This window comes from Notolepis coatsorum (assembly GCF_963971535.1).
Source record: "Notolepis coatsorum genome assembly, chromosome: 2".
In the NCBI taxonomy this organism is placed as follows: Eukaryota; Metazoa; Chordata; class Actinopteri; order Aulopiformes; family Paralepididae; genus Notolepis; species Notolepis coatsorum.
The window spans coordinates 183,833,694-183,854,760 of record NC_140166.1 but is presented as its reverse complement, the minus strand read 5'-3'; the positions used below and the strand labels follow the sequence as shown (position 1 = coordinate 183,854,760).

Here is a 21,067-nt window from a genome sequence, read left to right as displayed (position 1 = left end):
TACACCCACACACACCACACACACACACACACACACACACACACACACACACACACTCACACACACACACACACACACACACACAAAGCAGTGCCTTGGTGCCTATGAACACAAGAGTTATCCAGAGTCGCTTTGCACTGAGGTCACATAGATTGCAACAGCTCGTAACTACACATGTAGAGGGGAACTCTGAGATCATTTCTTTTTCAACTTTAGTACATTTTCTACCTCGGTTTTGTGTACTAAACTAAGACATACACCAAACATAGAGGCCAAAGTTGCAAGTCTGACACCGTATTGCCTTACTGTACATTAGCATGTTCGCACACAGTTTTGTTAATGTATTTTGCGCGTGATGAAATTCGGTTGTTAGCTGACACAGAGGAATTTTTTTTTCAACCACAAGACACTTAAGCGAAAGACTTCAAGAGGCTAAAAGGAGATTCACCTATAGTCTCCACAGCGCAGAGTGCATGCATGTGTTCATGTTGCCGCAGGGGACGTCTTGGCGGGTCGGCCACGGCTCCTGACGCTCTCCCTTGCACAGTCTAACCAATGTGCAGACTACTGTACACCAGTAAGATCCTGAACAGGTAGTCTGAACACTGGGATGACGGAGCAGGACATGGTCTCAGCACCTTCTTTACCACCACGCTCCCGCTTCTTCTGCATGCTGCTCCTGCTTGTAGGTGGAGGGGCAGTCGGTAAAAGGTCCCTCTGTGCCTTCGGACTTATCCCATCTCGGCGGTGTGTAGCGGGGTTAGGGGTTACACACACACACACACAACACATATACACACGTCAGACATCCACTCTACGGTCGTCCCACTCGGGCGATGCGGGCGCGTTGTCAGCCAGGGGCGTCCGAAAGGGCTGGGTGTCCAGGCGCAGTATCACTCTTGACGTGGCACATCACTCAGAGCGACGGAGATCTGCCCGTTCGAGAGAGAGAAGTAGGGAGGAACTTAGCGCCATATATGGGTTGATGGGACCCATGGGGAATAAACTTTGGAGTGGTCTGTAGTTTCTTCTACGTCTCTTCTCTCTTCTCTCCTCTCTTCTCTCTCTCTCTCTCTCTCTGTCTCTCTCTCTCTCTCTCTCTCTCTCTCTCTCTCTCTCTCTCTCTCTCTGTCTCCTCTCTCTCTCTCTCCATTTCTCAGACCCTTTTCTCTCCCGCTCGTCTCTAGCGAAAAAAAGAAAAAAAAATCACCTCTGTCTCTCCAGAAGTCCTCTATCCCTCCTCTTCCTCTTTCCTCTCTACTTTCTATTTCTACCCCATCAGAACACCCTATACTCTCTCTCTAGTCTCCTCCCTCCCTCTCTCCCTCCCTCCCTCTCTCTAAAGCGATACCAGATGTTGCTGTACGAGCGCCAATCTCGTTCTGTAATTTTTTTAGTCTCTGTACAGGAGTGGGCCCCTCTGGAAAAAAAAGAGACACAGAGAGAAAGAGGAACGAAGGAAGAGAGTCGTAGGGTTCAGGGAGCACTGGGAGTGGGGAGACCAGAACGTACCCCGGCAGCAGCACACTCACACCTCTGTCTGTCACTGTGCACGCGCACACACACACACCCACACACACACACACACACACACACACACACACACACACACACACACACACACACACCACACACAAACACGCACACACACACCGTCATCCAGGCTTTCTGGTGGCTGAATCACAGCAGCTTTTGCATGATGTCTCATTTTTAGGGAGGCAATTTTTCTCTTTCTGATATTCCTCTCTCTCTGTCTCTCTCTCTCTCTCCTCTCTCTCTCTCTCTCTATCCCTCTCTCTCTCTATCTATCTCTCTCTATCCCTCTCTCTCTCCCCCTGCTCCTCAATTTCTATGTCCTCCACGGATCTAACTGTAACTGAAGCCCCCTCCTGTAAGGGGGAGAATGGGGGAGCAGGCTGGTGGAGAGAGAGAGAGAGGAGAAGAGGGGGAGCAGGCTGGTGGAGAGAGAGGAGAAGAGGGGGAGCAGGCTGGTGGAGAGAGGAGAGAGGAGGAGAGTGGTGGAGAGAGAGAGGAGAGGAGAAGAGGGGGAGCAGGCTGGTGGAGAGAGAGAGAGAGAGAGAGAGAGAGAAGAGGGGGATGGGCTTCTCTTCAGGAGAATGTTGTGTTAGAGCCCTAGTCTGAGTAATGACTTTCACATGGTGGGCCCAGCCTCTCTTCTCACTCTCTTTCTCTCTCTCAACTTCCACTCTTTCGTTCGTTCGTTCGTTTCCCCCCCCCCCCCCCCCCTCGCTTTCTCCCCCTAGCCTCCATACTGTCTGGTTCTCCTCTCTCTCCTCTCTCTCCTCCTCTCTCTCTCTTCTCTCTCTCTCTCTCTCTCTCTCTCTCTCTCTCTCTCTCTCTTCTCTCTGCTCGCCTCCAACTGTTCTCTGTCATTCAGAAGTCCCTGTGGTGATGACAGACTATTGACTTACAGCCTCTCTCTCCTCCCTTCTCTTTCTGTCTCTCTCGCTAGTTAGAGTTGTTTTTTAAGGGCAGGCAGTCTGACAGGTAGACCGGAGGCCACACATGCCATTTGATATCAGTTTGTATGCTAGCACACCTCCTGCTCTCCTCACCTCCTGCTCTCACCTCCTCACCTCCTGCTCTCACCTCCTCACCTCCTTCTCCTCCTCCTCACCTGCTCTCTCACCTCCTCACCTCCTCACCTCCTCACCTCCTCACCTCCTTCTCTCCTCACCTCCTCACCTCCTGCTCTCCTCACCTCCTGCTCTCCCTCACCTTCTCTCTCCTCACCTCCTCACCTCCGCTCTCCTCACCTCCTGCTCTCCTCACCTCCTTCTTCCTCACCTCCTCACCTCCTGCTCTCCTCACCTCCTCACCTCCTTCTCTCCTCACCTCCTCACCTCCTGCTCTCCTCACCTCCTCACCTCTTTCTTTCCTCACCTCCTGCTCTCCTCACCTCCTGCTCTCCTCGCCTCCTCACCTCCTCACCTCCTGCTCTCCTCACCTCCTGCTCTCCTCACCTCCCTGCTCTCCTCACCTCCTCACCTCCTCACCTCCTTCTCTCCTCGCCTCCTCACCTCCTGCTCTCCTCACCTCCTCACCTCCTGCTCTCCTCACCTCCTCACCTCCTTCTATCCTCATCTCCTCACCTCCTGCTCTCCTCACCTCCTCACTTCCTCACCTCCTCACCTCCTGCTCTCCTCACCTCCTCACCTCCTCACCTCCTGCTCTCCTCACCTCCTTCTCCTCACCTCCTGCTCTCCTCACCTCCTCACTTCCTCACCTCCTCACCTCCTGCTCTCCTCACCTCCTCATCTCCTCACCTCCTGCTCTCCTCACCTCCTGCTCTCCTCACTCCCTCACCTCCTCACCTCCTGCTCTCCTCACCTCCTCACCTCCTCACCCTCTCGCTCTCCCTCACCTCCTCACCTCCTGCTCTCCTCACCTCCTCACCCTCTCGCTCTCCTCACCTCCTCACCTCCTGCTCTCCTCACCTCCTGCTCTCCTCACCTCCTCACCTCCTCACCTCCTCACCTCCTGCTCTCCTCACCTCCTCACCTCCTCACCTCCTCACCTCCTGCTCTCCTCACCTCCTCACCTCCTCACCTCCTCACCTCCTGCTCTCCTCACCTCCTGCTCTCCTCACCCTCTCGCTCTCCTCACCTCCTCACCTCCTGCTCTCCTCACCTCCTGCTCTCCTCACCTCCTCACCCTCTCGCTCTCCTCACCTCCTCACCTCCTGCTCTCCTCACCTCCTCACCCTCTCGCTCTCCTCACCTCCTCACCTCCTGCTCTCCTCACCTCCTCACCCTCTCGCTCTCCTCACCTCCTCACCTCCTGCTCTCCTCACCTCCTCACCCTCTCGCTCTCCTCACCTCCTCACCTCCTCACCTCCTCACCTCCTGCTCTCCTCACCTCCTCACCCTCTCGCTCTCCTCACCTCCTCACCTCCTGCTCTCCTCACCTCCTCACCTCCTCACCTCCTCACCTCCTGCTCTCCTCACCTCCTCACCCTCTCGCTCTCCTCACCTCCTCACCTCCTGCTCTCCTCACCTCCTCACCCTCTCGCTCTCCTCACCTCCTCACCTCCTGCTCTCCTCACCTCCTCACCTCCTCACCTCCTGCTCTCCTCACCTCCTCACCCTCTCGCTCTCCTCACCTCCTCACCTCCTCACCTCCTGCTCTCCTCACCTCCTCACCCTCTCGCTCTCCTCACCTCCTCACCTCCTGCTCTCCTCACCTCCTCACCCTCTCGCTCTCCTCACCTCCTCACCTCCTGCTCTCCTCACCTCCTCACCTCCTGCTCTCCTCACCTCCTGCTCTCCTCACCTCCTCACCCTCTCGCTCTCCTCACCTCCTCACCCTCTCGCTCTCCTCACCTCCTCACCTCCTGCTCTCCTCACCTCCTCACCTCCTCACCTCCTGCTCTCCTCACCTCCTCACCCTCTCGCTCTCCTCACCTCCTCACCTCCTGCTCTCCTCACCTCCTCACCTCCTGCTCTCCTCACCTCCTGCTCTCCTCACCTCCTCACCCTCTCGCTCTCCTCACCTCCTCACCTCCTGCTCTCCTCACCTCCTGCTCTCCTCACCCTCTCGCTCTTCCTTCTTCAGTTCATTTCTCTGCTCCTCCCGGCTGCTCTCTTCACTTTGCCCGTTAATATTATTTACAGTATATATTACGAGACGGAGACGCGCAGCTATTGTAGCTGGATTTACACATACTGGTGTCAAATACCGGGGGTAAATTTCAGGCTAAACAGGGTGTCGGCATCAGAGGATTTCCCCAATACTAAAATCGGATACCAAGAGTAACATATAACGTCGTTCTCTGCCTTTTTCACAATGTAGACGGATGCTAGGTCTCTTCAATTTGAAATATGTAATTTGCTGCTGACCTTTTCAAAGCTCTACCAATGATATCACAGCTTTATTTAACATAAGCAGGTTCCAACCAAGGAACAATTCATCCTCTTTGTTTTGGAGTTTACTCGACTACGATCGTGGCAAGATTCTGTGCTGTATGTCACGGTGTCAAAGGGCAGAATCCTTATCATCTGCAGGCAGCTTAGTGGATTGGATCAGTAAAATGGACTATAATAATAATAATAATAATAATAATAATAATAATAATAATAATAATAATAATAATAATAATAATAATAATAATAATAATAATAATAATAATAATAATAATAATAAACTTTATTTGTATAGAACCTTTCATACAGAAACTGCAGCTCAAAGTGCTTCACAACAGAAAAAAAGACAGGCATAAAATGAGCACATAAAGTGCAGACATAAAATCACAGTTTTTCACATTAGGATCTAACATCCCAACAGGCCACCTTGTTTATGGTTTGATTCAGTTTTAAATAGACAATAATAAAAAGAGTAAGATAAAATAGACAGAGTAAAATAGTGCAATAGTGCAGTGCAATAAAATAGTAGAATAGAATAGACATAAAATGAGCACATAAAGTGCAGACATATAAAATCAGTTTTTTACAGTGCAATACACATTTTCTGGATTACTGTTTAACAGTTTAAAGTCGTCTTTACCTTCTCTGTTTTGTATCCACAGTTTAAAACTTGACAGTCTTCAAGACAGTCTTCAGTCTATAGTGAAACCTAGTATTCCCAAGTACACCACCATTAATTATTTTGGAAGGAAATAGTTCCTACTGTACATGACACTGCTCACAACAAGGTCTGTAGATTATCTTGAGTAACAGAGTCATGATTTCTGGAAAGGACATTGCCTTTGAGTTTTCGTTTTGCTGCTTTGTGCGCCACTAGCTGAGTGCCATTCAACTCCATTGTACTGGAGTGAGGGCAGATATCACTACAGCAGAGCTGTAAAGCTAAAAGTAAGCAAACATATTTATTTATTTATTTTATTTTGGGTGAACTGCCCCTTTAAGGAAAAACTCATGATACTGTGGTAAATACTAATAATAAATAAACCGGACTTTTTGAAGAAGTCTTTATTCATCATGCAGTGACACACACATGCAATGGGCAGCACACACAGGAACACACACATGCAATTTTTGGGTCGCCGATGAAATTGAATCTCTGCGCTTGACCCATCCCGTCGTCCTTCCCCCCAATGGCAGCCGGGAGCAGATAGGGGCTGCGGCGTGGGGCTGCGCCCCAGGGACCAATCCAAGTGCTCCTGTCCGTCTTCGTCAGGGAACGTGACAGCGTTAGCGATCTGTTGTGCATGTTTTTCCGTTGGGTTTATCTTATCGGGAGGGAAAACCCTTGCGAGCACGGGGGAGAACATGCAAACTCCACACAGAAAGGCCCGGGAGATACCCCACCTGGGTACTTGGCAACGCGGCAACCTGGTCCCCAAGCGGGAATCGAACACTGGACCTTCTAGCTGTGAGGCGACAGTGTTAACCACTACACCACCGTGCCGGTGTCACTACAGTATTTGTTGTGTATGAAAAAAACACAGGCATGCTATAGTTTTACTAGTGTTCCCTTTCTATGGGTTAGTACTCTAAATCAGTATCGGCAGTGAGAAAGTGGTATCAGCGTATTCTTTATTGTAGATAATCCTGAAAACAAATGGTCTCTGTAAGGCCCTGTTGTTTTTTGGCTGTCAATATCATAGCCAACCTCCCCATAAATAACTGAGGTATTTCACTCTTCATACCTCTCCCTCCATCCATCTACCCCTCTGTTTTCTTGTCTTTCCCAGGAGAAAGAGAAAAAATACATGCTTCCTCTGGACAACCTGAAGCTGAGAGATGTGGAGAAGGGCTTCATGTCCAACAAATACGTCTTTGCCATCTTCAACACAGAGCTAAGGTTTGTGTGTGTGTGTGTGTGTGTGTGTGTGCGCGTGTGTGAGCGCGCGCATGTGTGCGTGCATGTGTGCATGCATTGGTATGTGTGGGTGTTGTGGCATATGTGTGTGTTTGCATGCACACAGGTATGGGTAGATTTGTGCATGTGCGGGTTGCTCTTTGTATCCTTAAAGGAACACGCCAACTTTTGGGGAAATTAGCTTATTTGCCATCTACCCTGGAGTTAGACAAGCAGATACCCTTTTCTTCTCTGTGCATGCATTAGGCATAGGGAACAGCCGCACCGTTAGCTTAGCGTCATTCACTGGAAGTAGGTGTGCCAGTCAGAGCCGTCTGGGAGACATGTGAGGCCCTGTGCCCTATGAGGCGGGACACCCCGTGCAAAATCTTTGAATTAATTAATACTTATTTCTGCCTTCAATTTCCTAAAAATATTAAATCCGGTTATCGTCGCCAATCAGTAAGAAATTGTATTGTATAAATATAAACACACATATTACACACAACACGTTTGATTATTATAATGAAGCCTTGACATGATATGAGTTTTTATAGTAATGCTTGTTTATTACAACATCACACAAAACAAAATCCCCCATAACGCATCTCACAACACATTCCCAAAACCCAAATATAGGCTAAATAATAACAGCCATGGGGGGAGGGGGGGGTTGATATGTGCCTCTGGGCGGGGAACACACTGCAAACCCCAGTGACGTAGCCTATATAGGCCTAATACCCACACAGTGTGATACATACAAGAGAGAGCGAGAGAGAGAGGGAGAGAGAGAGGAGAGATCGCTCTGTGAGCGCGCATGTGCGTGTGTGTGAGTGGCTCCACTCGCGATTGTGTGTAAAATGCAGGTGGAGAGATAGAGACAGATAGAGTCAGGAACAGGGAAACCGCTTCCGCATTATTCCCACTGCTCCGTTGTTGAGCGAATTGTTGATTGTGGGCGGTGACTACAACCAGGGGCTGAGATATGCAGATCAGTGCCTTATTCACGTCAGCAAAACAGTCAAATCAGAATGGCTTAGTTCAGTGGGGGAGGATCTCGTGACATCTGAACTGGAGCAATCCGCCAAAATGAGAATCTGAGACACAGACTAAAGGCTAAACACTGGAAAAGGCCATTTATAAGACAGGGGACCTTTAAAAAAAGAAAATGTGTCAGTCCCTTATGGCGTCCGCACTCTTGCGGCGATTTATGCCTCAGAGGACAGAGGATTGTTTACAAACCGATGTATTTTCTAAGAGCTATATATATCATTTATAGTATTGCTATCTGTCCATTCTCATTGTCACTTGAGTGCATAAACCGTGCCTTCATAATGGCTTAAAGAAAATAAAAATCCATCGGTTGGTTGTCATTTTATAGCGTCGTGAATATAAGGTTTATCGCGCTTTGCGTCTCTTCTTTTTTTCAGGAAGCTAGAAAATAGGCTAAACGTTGGCGCCGTTATATCAAACGCCATTTCTGCTGTATATATACGAATGAAATAAAACAAACTGCGTAGCATCCGGACTATTACAGAGCATCTATGGATGAAATGGGGGCGGCGGGGAACGCTGATTAGGATTATTGATTAGCAATAGAGTGTGCGTTCAGGTAGCCAATGTCAGTGGTCTATCACGTTAGGTTTTAAAACAATGTCCAATCCAGCTGTAATTTGGGGTAATAGTATCCTACCGTCAGGCCATGTGATCGCCGGCAGCATTTCTTCATTAGTCATCGGATTCTGGTAGATCTATATGTACATTGGCTTATCATAAATCCCATTATTCCAGGTTGAAAAATACGTTCGGTAACGGGATCAAAGATGGAGGGTCTTCGTTTGGAATCGAGGCTCTATGATACGCCCACAGGACTGTAAACGTTTTTTTTTTTTTTAAATCCCCTCAATGATACTGCAGTGGAGCGATGGCGCCCCTAAGCGGATCTGGCCGGTAGTGCATGTTTCGAAAATCAAATATGTGGGTAGGTAATGGATCTCGATAGCGGACGTTAATAGCGTTATAAATATGGAATAAAACAATAACAACTTGCCACGAGTATTTACGTGGCTCTGGTCCACAACGCATGGAATCGAAACACGTATATACTCGTGGACGGACGGCATAGTGTTAACACATTGGGTGCCAACGACGAGAAATCTCGTTGTTGGCCGCCATGCGTGCCAATGACGAGAAATCTCGTTATTTAATCGTTATTTCTTTTATTAGCGATATCCATTAATTTTTCATCCATCCAGCCTCACGTTATCATTGGGACTGGCTCTGAGCTCGAAAAGGGCAAATACCGCCCCTTATCGTCTCCTGGATGGTATTCCACCCATTGGAATGGAGTCAATGAAAATGCATGAGAAAAAAAAACTCCGGGCTCCACATTTTACTTCTGAGCCATGTAACCTGAGACTATTGCATCCACTGAGGGAACTGGGAGCAGCGTCGATTATGTGTTTCAAGGTATTACGTTGGATCAATAAACGCGATCGATATTTGGAATGGCGATCAGGAATTGGATTAATCTTTTTGCAGAACATCTGATCTGAGGTAAGGAATCTATTTGACCAGTTTTGGGGTAATCAGATGTTTTCTTTTCACAACATGTGTGTGTGTGCGTGTATGACGTTAGCACTGACCAGGTCATGGATAATCGATTTTCAGCCCGTTTCTCTAGCGTGCATAAGTACACATATACTATCGATAATCTAGCGTTTATTTGAAAACGATTCATAAATAGGCCGAAAAATGACAACGTGTTTTGTGTATTCCACTAAAGAGCTATTTTTGCGGATTTTTCTGGAATCACTAGAAATCTTCAAAACTATACTCGTATTCGAGCGGCCAAGTGGCGCAGTGAGCAAGGCGCTCGCCACAAATGCAGGAGATGCTGGGTTCGAGCCCAGCTCTCTGCGTTGCTACCAGCTTGGCTGGTCGTTCATACTAACACAATTGGCAGTGTTAGGGGTTGGAAAGCTGGTGGGTGGGGATTGGACGTTGTGGACAGCGACTCCTACAGGTCGGTTGGTGTGCCTGTACAGCAGAATCAAGAAGCAACAGAGGCAGCGTGAGCCTCCCACGCATTACTCCTTGCCGCTGAGAGATCGCGCTGTACAGGTGAAAAGATGCGACAGCTGCCTCCTCGTGTACCGGAGGGGATACGTGATGCAAGGCTTGGTCCTCACTGCAGCCGACCAGTGGGAGGCATAGTCTAGCAACGTTCGAGACAGGGGAGGGGAGAATTGAAAGGAGAATTGGCAATGCGAAATTGGGATGGGAGAAAAAATTGAAAAATAAGGAGAAAAAGTGGAGAAAAAAAACTATACTCGTATTCAAAACGGTATAAAACTGAAATGTACTGATGAAAAAACAATCCGTTTCGTACATGTTGACTGCAAGCAAGTCATTGATAAGCGACGGGTGTATTAGACACAGCCATAATTTAAGATATAGTTTATGCGTTCGCAAATGTGTTCGTCATCTCATTGACTAAAGCGCTGGCACTCAAGCGATAAATCGCGCACCCCCTGCTGGCAACCAATGTGTTAATGTCAGACAAAGCCACATCCAGCTGCATAACCTTAGACTGCATAGTCTTACTCACAGTTACTTACTTACTTACAGTGTTCACAGCAAACAATATGTCATACCATATAATCATAATCAAGAGTGTTTTTGTTTTGAACAAGGCAAAGAATGTGCTTGATTATAATTCTATGCGAATATTATATTGTTCACTCATCCTACCATATTTGAGTTACTGTGTGGAAGTGTGGGGTAACACGTATGAAAGCAACATAAAGCCATAATTTATATTACAGAAGAGAGCAGTAAGAATAGTTCACAATGTAGATTCAAGAGAACATACCAACGAATTATTTATTAAATCCAGACTATTGAAACTTAAAGAGTTAGCTGAAATACAGACTTTATTAGTTTTGTTTAGAGCAAAATGCAGAGTATTACCAGCAAATATACAGAGGTTGTTCGTTCCCTGTCCAGATGACAGCAGAAGGAAATTAAATTTTAAACACCAATTTGCACGAACAACCTTAAAACAAAGGTGCACCTCAGTTATAGGTATCAAACTATGGAACTCTTTGCAGAACGATGAAAAGAGTTCCACTAATATATTTCACTTCAAAAGGTTGTGCAAAGAAAAGATACATAGACAGTATAGCACAGTTTAGTATAATATTGCAGTTTAGCGTGTCAGGATGACGTAGCATAGAGTTGTAGTGTAGGCCAGTATGAGTATAGTAATATAGTATATAGCAGCGTAACATAGAATAATAATATATTAAAATATTGTATAATACTGTACCAATATGGTGTAGAATAAATAGTATGATTTAGTTATATTATAATAAAATAGAAATTAGATAGTATATAGAAGTATAATACATTATATACGTGTGTGTGTGTGTGTGTGGGGGTGTGTGTGTGTGTGTAAATGAATGAATGAACCTAAATATGTAGTTTGACTGATAGATAGACAAAATGCGTTTATTTATGTTGATTTAATTTTGTTGTGTTGATGTTTAAATTTTTTTGCAAAATGGGTATATTCTGTTTGGTTTTACACAATATGTCTATCGGTGTGTTGTGTGTGTGTAGGGGCAGGTATATATAAGATTTTTTCTTCTTCCTGTTCCTTTCGGCCATGGTATTTTTGGTGAATTATATGAATATGTACTGTTGGACTGTGGTAATTCCATGTACGAATAAATAAATGATGATGATGATGATGATGATGATGATGATGATGATGATGATGATGATGATGATGATAATCACTTTTAATTTTAGGGTAATTAGTGCTCTCTTCCACTTAAAGCATCCTTAATATTATTAAGTTGGTAGTGTACTGCTTTTACACTCTCTACCCGACATTCCCACCTTGTTTCGGATAGCTGTTTAACATTGAGAGAAACATGCGCTTTCAATATTTCCCAACTTTTAACCGAAGCGGCAAATAGTGTGTATATACGCTGTATAATACCAAAGAATGTCATTGCTTTTGGGCAACACTTTGCCATGTCTCCTAGCATCAAATTCAGGCTGTGACAACCGCATGGCATGAAATAGGCACGTGGATTGAGACGGAGTATGTGAGCCTGAACGCCACTATTCTGACCTTACATATTTGAACCGTTATCATACCCTTGTCCTCTGCAGTCTGCAATATTGAGACCAAGCTGCTCCGATTCAGCCAGGATAGAAACTGTCAGTCCTTTCCCAGTTTGGTCAGTTGTCACGAAAAAAATCAACAAAAGGTTTGCAGCCATGATACCAATGATATTCATTTTGAATTTCAGATCCCAAATAATGCTGATGGGTTTCTTTGTTTTTAATTCGTCTGACATGCTCTTGCATAGTTGGGTCAAATTTGGCGAACATTTCTATGAGGCCTAAAGTTACCATTGCTTTCTTCATAAAGCTTAGAATTGGTTCCTCAAAATCCCAAATTATGTTCTGCCAGATATTGAACGGCTAATAATAATAATAAATTGGATTTGAAGAGAGAAGCGCCTTTCTCAGACTCAAGGACACTGTACAAGGAGAGAGAAGCTATATAAAAGAAAGGGTAAATTAAAATTAGAAACAAATTATGTGTTAGTAACAACAGAAAGAAAAAAAAACAAGATAAAAAAGGAAGCAAGGTGCTTACAAGAAATTAACAAAAACAAAAAACAAAAACAAACAAACAACAAAAACAACGGGATCTGTGGCTTAACACAATGGGGACGAACAACGGAGATCTCCGTGTTTCGATTCCACCCGTTGTGGACAGGAGCACGGATAAATCCGTGGCAAGTTGTTATTGCTTTTATTCCATATTAATAACCTATTCAAGGTCGCCGAGCGGCACTGCAGATTTACCCTACTCTATGAATTTGAGAAGGTGCAATACCGGCCAGATCCTCTTAGGGGCGCTATCGCGATAATGCAGTGTGCCCTGTGGCTGAACGGATCAGTCTTTTTTTTTTTACTTTCAATGGAGATTTCAGTTAGCAGGATTCTAGATGTGCAGCATGTAGCTTGGATTACGTTTTGCATCGCAGATTTCACCATGCAATAAGGGGATTTATCATCAGCCAATGGACATATCGATCTACCAGATGGCGGTCGATAACGGGGAAATGCTCGGGGGGATCCCACCGGACCACGGTAAGATCTTTTTCACGTAAAGTACATCCCGATCGGGCCTTGTTTTGATAGCCATCCAGGCGTTCGGTCTATGAGGCTAATGAGGCTAACACGGTTATTGGTAATCATCAATAATCAGAAACGACATCCCCGCCCCCCCCCCCTTTCATGCATACATGCGTGAGGATCGTGCCGTTCATATGCAGTTTGAGTTTTAACTGGAGCGTATCTATAACCGAAATGCCTTTGGATTTAACGTTATTAGCTATTAGCCCGGCTTCCAGGAAATATACTAGACCAAATCCGGTATAATGCTTATATTCACGGCGCTATAAAATGAGAACGTATTGATGATTTTTTTTTTAAGCCATTTTGAAGGGACGGTTTATGGTCTCAATTCACAATGAGAATGGACAGATAGCAATACTATAAAGTATAGATTTAGCTCTACAAACAGCCCCATGTCTGTTTACATTTCACGGTCCTCTTGAGATTAATTAGACTCATCCCAGTGGCCGCGAAAGTGTTAAAAGAAAAGAGTCAGGGGGTGGGCTACTTGGGAGCAGGGCCTTGTTGCGTGAAGGCAAGTGTGAACAGGTGTGTTTTTAGGTGTGTTTTGAAGAGGTAGATGGTGTCAGAGCCTCGGACGGAGGGGTAGAGGGAGTTCCACAGCCTGGGGGAAGCTACAGAGAAAGCTCGGTCTACCAGTGTGGAACTCCTGGTGCGGGGGATGGTGAGGAGGTCGGAGTTGGAGGAGCGGAGGCCTCGTGCTGGAGTGTAGGGGTGGAGTAGGTTGGTCAGGTAGGAAGGGGCCAACCCGTGCAGGGATTTGTAGGTGAGGAGGAGGATCTTAGGGGATTCGGTAGTTGATGGGGAGCCAGTGGAGTTTTTGCAGGGTGGGGTGATGTGCTGCCAGGGTTTGGTGTGCGTGAGGACCCTCGCAGCAGAGTTTTGGACGTACTGTAAGCGATCCAGAACCTTCTTGGAAGCACCAAGAAGGATTCCGTTACAGTAGTCGAGGCGGGAAGTGATGAAGGCGTGAATGAGTGTTTCCGCTGAGGTGTCGGAGAGTGAGGGGCGAAGGCAGGAAATGGTTCTGAGGTGGAAGAAGGCGGACCTGGTGACAGACTTGACGTGAGGGTGAAATGAGTTGAGTCCAGTATTACGCCCAGGTTCCTTACCTCCGTGGAGGGGCAGATGGAGTAGCCATCCACAGAGAGAACAAGGTGGTCGATCTTTTGGAGGAGGGCTGGGGAAGCTACAACTATTAATTCGGTCTTCTTGCTGTTGAGTTGAAGGAAGTTGGTGTTCATCCATGTTTTTATGTCCTGGAGGCAGTCAGTGAGGGAGGGGGGAGGGAGGGGAGCAGAGAGTTTGGTGTGGAGGTAAAGCTGCGTGTCGTAGCCGTAAAACGGGTGCGACAATAACGGTTAACACGCATCTATGCCCGTATTCGTTTCCAGTCATGTTGCCTCTCCATTTTAATGCATGCATGCATATGAATCCAATCATTGATGCCCTTATCAGCTAGTTGTGTTGCACTCTTCAAGCTGAAGAGTTTGCAGCAAAAACATAATGCTTTGTCCAATTTCTGAGAATAGGTAAGCCACTTTCTTAATCTCCCCCCCGCCCCCTTTTGGTAGTTTTCGGATTTTCAAAAATCAACAGGGCTTTTGAGGTGATGAAATCACTGCGCCCAGGCAGCAGTGGTTCGGAAAAAGATTTTTCGAGTATATATCTGCTTAGAAAACTAAAATGTCAATTTTTTTTCACATGGTAATAAATACACAGGTCACAACATGTTTACAGGAACGTTTTGGAGTTGTATTTGGAGTGTATTTCGTGACTTTCGAGGCTACACTGGCACACCTACTTCCAGTGAATTACGCTAAGCTAGATTTTGATTTTATTTTATTTTATTAGGGATCCCCATTAGCTGGTGCGATAGCAACCAGCTAGTCTTCCTGGGGTCCACACACAAAAAAACACAAAAACAATCACCATTGCAAAAAAACAAAATTATTAAAAGTCAGTACACACAATGCATAATGAACCTACTGTAACAATTAATATAGCTAAAATTACATTAGTGTAAAACAAAAAACCACTTTACAGTGTTAAAAACAATTTAAAAACAATTTAAGATTCTTTTTAAAAGTGAATCTACTGTAAATGCAGCAGAGGTTCCGAGGCAGGCCATTCCACAGAGTTAATGCTCTAAAAATAAAAGATCTCCCCAGAGCGCTGGTTCTAGGACCTGGCAAGTCAAGCTGCCCACTACTGGAACCTCTAGTGTAATGCTCGTGCACAGTATTACTAAAAACAATCTGATTATGTATAAAAACAGGAGTCTTACTGCTCATGACCAACTTGAACAGCACAAGTATATTAAAAGACAATCTATTTTCAACGTTAAGCCAAGAGAGGCGGGCATGCATACGGCTCACATTAGACCTTAGTGAGCAGCCCAGTACCAACCGTGCTGCCCTGTTCTGGACCACCTGGAGCTTCCTGAGGTCACCACTGGCAGCAGATGACCACATCGCAGAGCAATAGTCAAGATGACATAAAACTAAACTTTGCACTATCTGACATAAAAGGGGACGGGCAACAAAAGAAGCACATTTCCTGGAAATACCAATTGCTCTTCCCATTTTTAAAACAATATAATTAATATGCTGAGACCAAGACAGAGTGCAATCCAGCATCACTCCAAGGAGTTTAGTACTTTCAACTTGTTGAACTGCTGAATTACACAAGTTTAAATGAAGCTTTGGATTTGTAGATAACCTGTGCCTTGTTCCCAGCACAATACATTTAGTCTTGGAGATATTAAGGACAAGTCTATTACATACTACCCAGTCATGCACAACTTTAAGTTCTCTACTCAAAACTTCATTAAGTACATTCCATGATGGTGCCGCGTAATACAATGTTGAATCATCTGCATAAAGAACTGTTGTAGCACATTTGGTAGCCCAAGATAGGTCATTCGTAAATACAGAGAAGAGCAACGGTCCTAGGCAACTTCCTTGCGGCACGCCACACTCTAGACCTCTGCTACTGGACAGGCTGCCATTTAGATACACCTTCTGTGATCTAGAGGACAAATAACTTAGTATCCACTTTAAAGCAGAAGAGTTAAAACCATAACATTTAAGTTTATCAACCAGTAGAGAATGGTCCAGCACATCAAATGCAGCACTAAAATCTAACAGCACAGCTCCCACCAACATAGAGTTGTCTATAGCTTTAAGCCAGTCATCAGTCATCTGTATCAAGGCAGTAGAAGTAGAGTGACCAGCTCTATAGGCATGTTGAGAATCTGTTGCAAGCTTGTTTGAAACAAAATACTCTTGAATTTGTGAATGCACCAACTTTTCCATGATTTTGCTCAAGACAGGTAAAATACTTATACTGTAGGTCTAGAATTTCCCTCATTAAAAGCAGATTTGGTATCCTTAGGTAAAGGAAAAACCTTAGCCTCCTTCCACATCTTTGGAAATAGACCCACATCCAAACATCTATTCATAATATGACATATAGGAGATGCTATAATACCAGCAGTCATTCTCAGCACTTTACTATCCAGGTTATCTAGGCCTGCTAACTTACTATCAGGAAGAGAGTGGAGTAACCGCTCCACCTCACTGACTTCAGCCTGATGAAATTCAAATTCACACATTTTGTCTTTCATTGTAATATACTTAATACAGTCATTTGTTTTCAGGTTGTTTGACATATTCATAGCATGCCTTAGTTTAGATACTTTACCCACATAATATTCATTAAAATGATTTGCAATCTCACCTGGTTTCGTGAGAACAAATCCATTTGATTCCACTAAGGGTAGGCTAACGGTGCGCCTGTTCCCTAAGCTTAATGCATGCACAGAGAAGAAAAGGGTATGTCTGCTTGTCTAACTCCAGGGTAGATGGCAAATAAGCAAATTTCCCCAAAAGTTGGCATGTTCCTTTAATAATAATAATAATAATAATAATAATAATAATAATAATAATAATAATAATAATAATAATAATAATAATAATAATAATAATAATAATAATAATAATAATAATAATAATAATAGCTTGGATTTATATAGCGCCTTTCATGAAACTCAAGGGCGCTTTACAAAGCAACATGTACAATAGAGAGCATCCTGACCGGCAACATCACCTCCTGGTTTGGGAATAGCACTGCACAAGACCGTAGCAGACTACAAAGAGTGACACGTTCAGCCGAACGCACAATTGGAGGGGGGCTTCCCACCCTCCAGAACATTTACAACAAGCGGTGCAAGGGGAAGGCTAAGAGAATTATTAAGGACTCGAGCCACCCGAACAACTGCCTCTTTGAACTGCTGCGGTCAGGCAAGCGATACCGGAGTCTTAAGGCGAGCACAGAAAGACTCAGAAGAAGCTTCTATCCCCAGGCCATCAGGCTGCTAAACGAACAATAATCGCTAAACGAACAATAATCACTATGCAACAACCATCAAATGCACACAGCACACACACCCACACGCACACACTCACTCAAACAAACAACACACTGCAGCACCCACCCTCCACACTTTAGATCACACAAACACACTTACACTTTATATTTATTGATAAAGGATTTGCACTACAACTCGCACACCTACTGTGAATTGTACCTAAATTGCACCTCGTCCCATTTCTCCATTTCTGCCTTGCACTATATAGTATTGTATATTAGTACACTGCACAGTATTGTATATTGTATGGTAACTACGTCTATTCTGCATCGAACATTGTACATATGTCTAAACTGAACACTGTGACCTCATTTTTTTACTTCTAATTTTACTATGTTATTTTATTTCATACTTATCTTGTCTTGCACAGTCTCTGGAGCGCAACAGTAAGAAGCATTTTGTATAAAAGTATTCTGTACTTCTGTATGACAACTATTAAAGAAACTTGAAACTTGAAACTTGAAACTTGAACATAATCAGAAAGATAATAATAACAATGAATGACAGGGAGATGACTAGAGGCCATAGGCCTTTGTGAACAGGTGGGTTTTCAGGTCTTAAAAGAGTCCAAGGATGTGGCAAAGCGGATCTCACCCAGGAGAGAGTTCCAGAGGGTGGTGGCTGCCACGCTTAAGGCCCCAAAGGTTCGTAGGCAGGTGTGGAGGATGGAGAGCAGATCTATGTCTCAGGATCACAGCCTCTGGGAGGGAATGTGGGGGTGGAGGAGGACATGGAGGGATTTCAAGGTAAAGATGAGGATCTTGTATGAGTTACGGGACTTGAAATACAAGCAAGGACATGGAGGGATTTGAATGTAAGGACGAGGATCTTGTGTGAGATACGAGACTTGACCAGAAGCCGGTGGATGAGTGTGTGTGTGTGTGTGTGTGTGTGTGTGTGTGTGTGTGTGTGTGTGTGTGTGTGTGTGTGTGTGTGTGTGTGTGTGTGTGTGTGTGTGTGTGTGTGTGTGTGTGTGTGTGTGTGTGTGTGTGTGTGTGTGTGTGTGTGTGTGTGTGTGTGTGTGTGTGTGTGTGTGTGTGTGTGTGTGTGTGTGTGTGTGTGTGTGTGTGTGAGAGAGTGTGTTTTTCTATACAGGTGTGTGCCTTGTTTGGGATAGTCTGTATGTGTTTGTACAACTGTGTGTGAATCATATGTGTGTCTAGACAGTGTGTGTGTGTGTGTGTGTGTGTGTGTGTGTGTGTGTGTGTGTGTGTGTGTGTGTGTGTGTGTGTGTGTGTGTGTGTGTGTGTGTGTGTGTGTGTGTGTGTGTGTGTGTGTGTGTGTGTGTGTGTGTGTGTGTGTGTGTGTGTGTGTGTGTGTGTGTGTGTGTGTGTGTGTGTGTTATGTGTACTGGTTTGTGGGTTTGTGTGTATGTGTGTCTCTGTGTGTCTGTCTGTTTGTATGTGTTTGTACAACTGTGTGTGAATCATATGTGTGTCTAGACTGTGTGTGTGTGTGTGTGTGTGTGTGTGTGTGTGTGTGTGTGTGTGTGTGTGTGTGTGTGTGTGTGTGTGTGTGTGTGTGTGTGTGTGTGTGTGTGTGTGTGTGTGTGTGTGTGTGTGTGTGTGTGTGTGTGTGTGTGTGCACGTGTGTGTGTGTGTGTGTGTGTGTTGTATGTGTGTGTTCATTTATTGGATCATCCCAAACCACCAGTTGCCTCCCTCCATCAGTATCAGCCCACATACATACTGCAGTTAATGTGGTTGTCACTGCCATTTGCATAATCGTAAACACGTTGCTGTTCCTGTCTATTCCCCTCGTCAACTGAGATGACTGAGGCAGATTTTGTACATCTTCTAGTCAACATAATTACAGTATATAATTCTGTCTAGTGATATGATTCTATGACTGTTAATGGCCACAGCATATTCAAAGCAACATGGAGATAAATCTTATCGCCCTCTATTCATAATATTATAGTGATATAATCTAGGGCTGACCCCTATTAGTCGATTAGTCGACTAATCGGTCGAAAGGAGCCGTAGTCGACTGCCAACCTCTTAGTCGAATACAAAAAAGAAAAAGATTTTTTTTTTTTTTTTTTTATCATTCTTTCCAAAAGAAAAGAGGCCTAGAAGCGTGGCTAACGCTAATGGCACGCATACTGTACCAGAGGCTAACTGCCTACGAAAACAGGCACAGAGGCACTGAAAGAGGATTTCACCAATCTAATGAACACACTAGACTAGACAAATATCAAGATGTATCCATCAGTGGACCAATTGCATGCTTTTGCAGAGGACAAGAAGCCTTCAGTTAACTCCTTCAGACATTAAGCACCCCCCACAGCCCAAATGGAATGATACAAAATATATATAATAATAATAATATTAATAAAAAAATGTTGTCGACTAATAGTCGACTAACGGCAACTTTTGGCCAATCATAGTCGACTATCCAAATCCTTAGTCGGGGACAGCCCTAATATAATCTATACATATATAATTCCTGTAATAACAAATAAACGCCAGCCTACGTATTTATGATGTGGAGGAATGAAAACAAAATAATGTGTGTTTAGTTGACCGTTACTATGGTTGCTGATTAATTTACAGCCTGTTGCTCGTACACACACACACTTGTACACTCTGCTCTAGTGTGTGTACCATAAGTACACACATTCACTCTCCTCCACACCTCTGGTTGTCACTCCCCAAACCTGCCAGTGTGTACGTGGCCCTGAGAGGAGAGTTCTCTTCAGCCCACCTGCATGCTGAGTAGAGTTATACCGGAGTTTTATGAGACCATTTTATGACAGAACACATCAGTGAGGTGATGGGAGATGAAGAAGATTGTGTGAGTGTGTGTGTGTGGGGGGGGGGGGGGTGTGGGGGGTGTGTGTGTGTGTGTGTTTAAGAGAGAGAGAGAGAGAGAGAGAGAGAGAGAGAGAGGAGAGAGAGAGAGAGAGAGAGAGAGAGAGAGAGAGAGAGAGAGAGAGAGAGGTTGTAGCCTTCCCTGACTTGTTCCAACCAACCTTCCCACTGGTGTAAAATGGATGACTATTGGACACGAGGCTGTGTTTTTATGGATGTGCCAGACTACTGCATACAGGGCTGGGTTTATGTGGATGTGTGTGTGTGTGTGTGTGTGTGTGTGTGTGTGTGTGTGTGTGTGTGTGTGTGTGTGTGTGTGTGTGTGTGTGTGTGTGTGTGTGTGTGTGTGTGTGTGTGTGTGTGTGTGTGTGTGTGTGTGTGTGTGTGTGTGTGTGTGTGTGTGTGTGTGTGTGTGTGTGTGTGTGTGTGTGTGTGTGTGTGTGTGTGTGTGTGTGTGTGTGTGTGTGTGTGTGTGTGTGTGTGTGTGTGTGTGTGTGTGTGTGTGTGTTTAAGAGAGAGAGAGAGTGTGTGTGTGTGTGTGTGTGTGTGTGTGTGTGTGTGTGTGTGTGTGTGTGTGTGTGTGTGTGTGTGTGTGTGTGTGTGTGTGTGTGTTTAAGAGCTGTAGCTGAAGCCAACGCCTGGCTGACTGTACCAGTGCATGTGGGCTTTGTTTATAATTCTGTGCTATTCTGTGTCCTAAGAGAAAACTCTGTGTGTGTGTGTGTGTGTGTGTGTGTGTGTGTGTGTGTGTGTGTGTGTGTGTGTGTGTGTGTGTGTGTGTGTGTGTGTGTGTGTGTGTGTGTGTGTGTGTGTGTGT

At 45.0% G+C, this 21,067-nt stretch overlaps 1 protein-coding gene across 3 annotated transcripts in view; it reads left to right on the top strand.

Annotated features, from left to right (window-relative positions):
* Window positions 1-21,067, top strand: part of dnm3a (dynamin 3a) — a 104,974-nt gene that overhangs the window by 49,349 nt on the left and 34,558 nt on the right. For all 3 annotated transcript variants that reach the window (XM_084309044.1, XM_084309043.1, XM_084309042.1), the window contains one exon: window positions 6,674-6,783. In XM_084309044.1, the coding sequence (XP_084165170.1) occupies window positions 6,674-6,783 (110 nt within the window). The remainder of the gene's footprint in view (window positions 1-6,673; window positions 6,784-21,067) is intronic.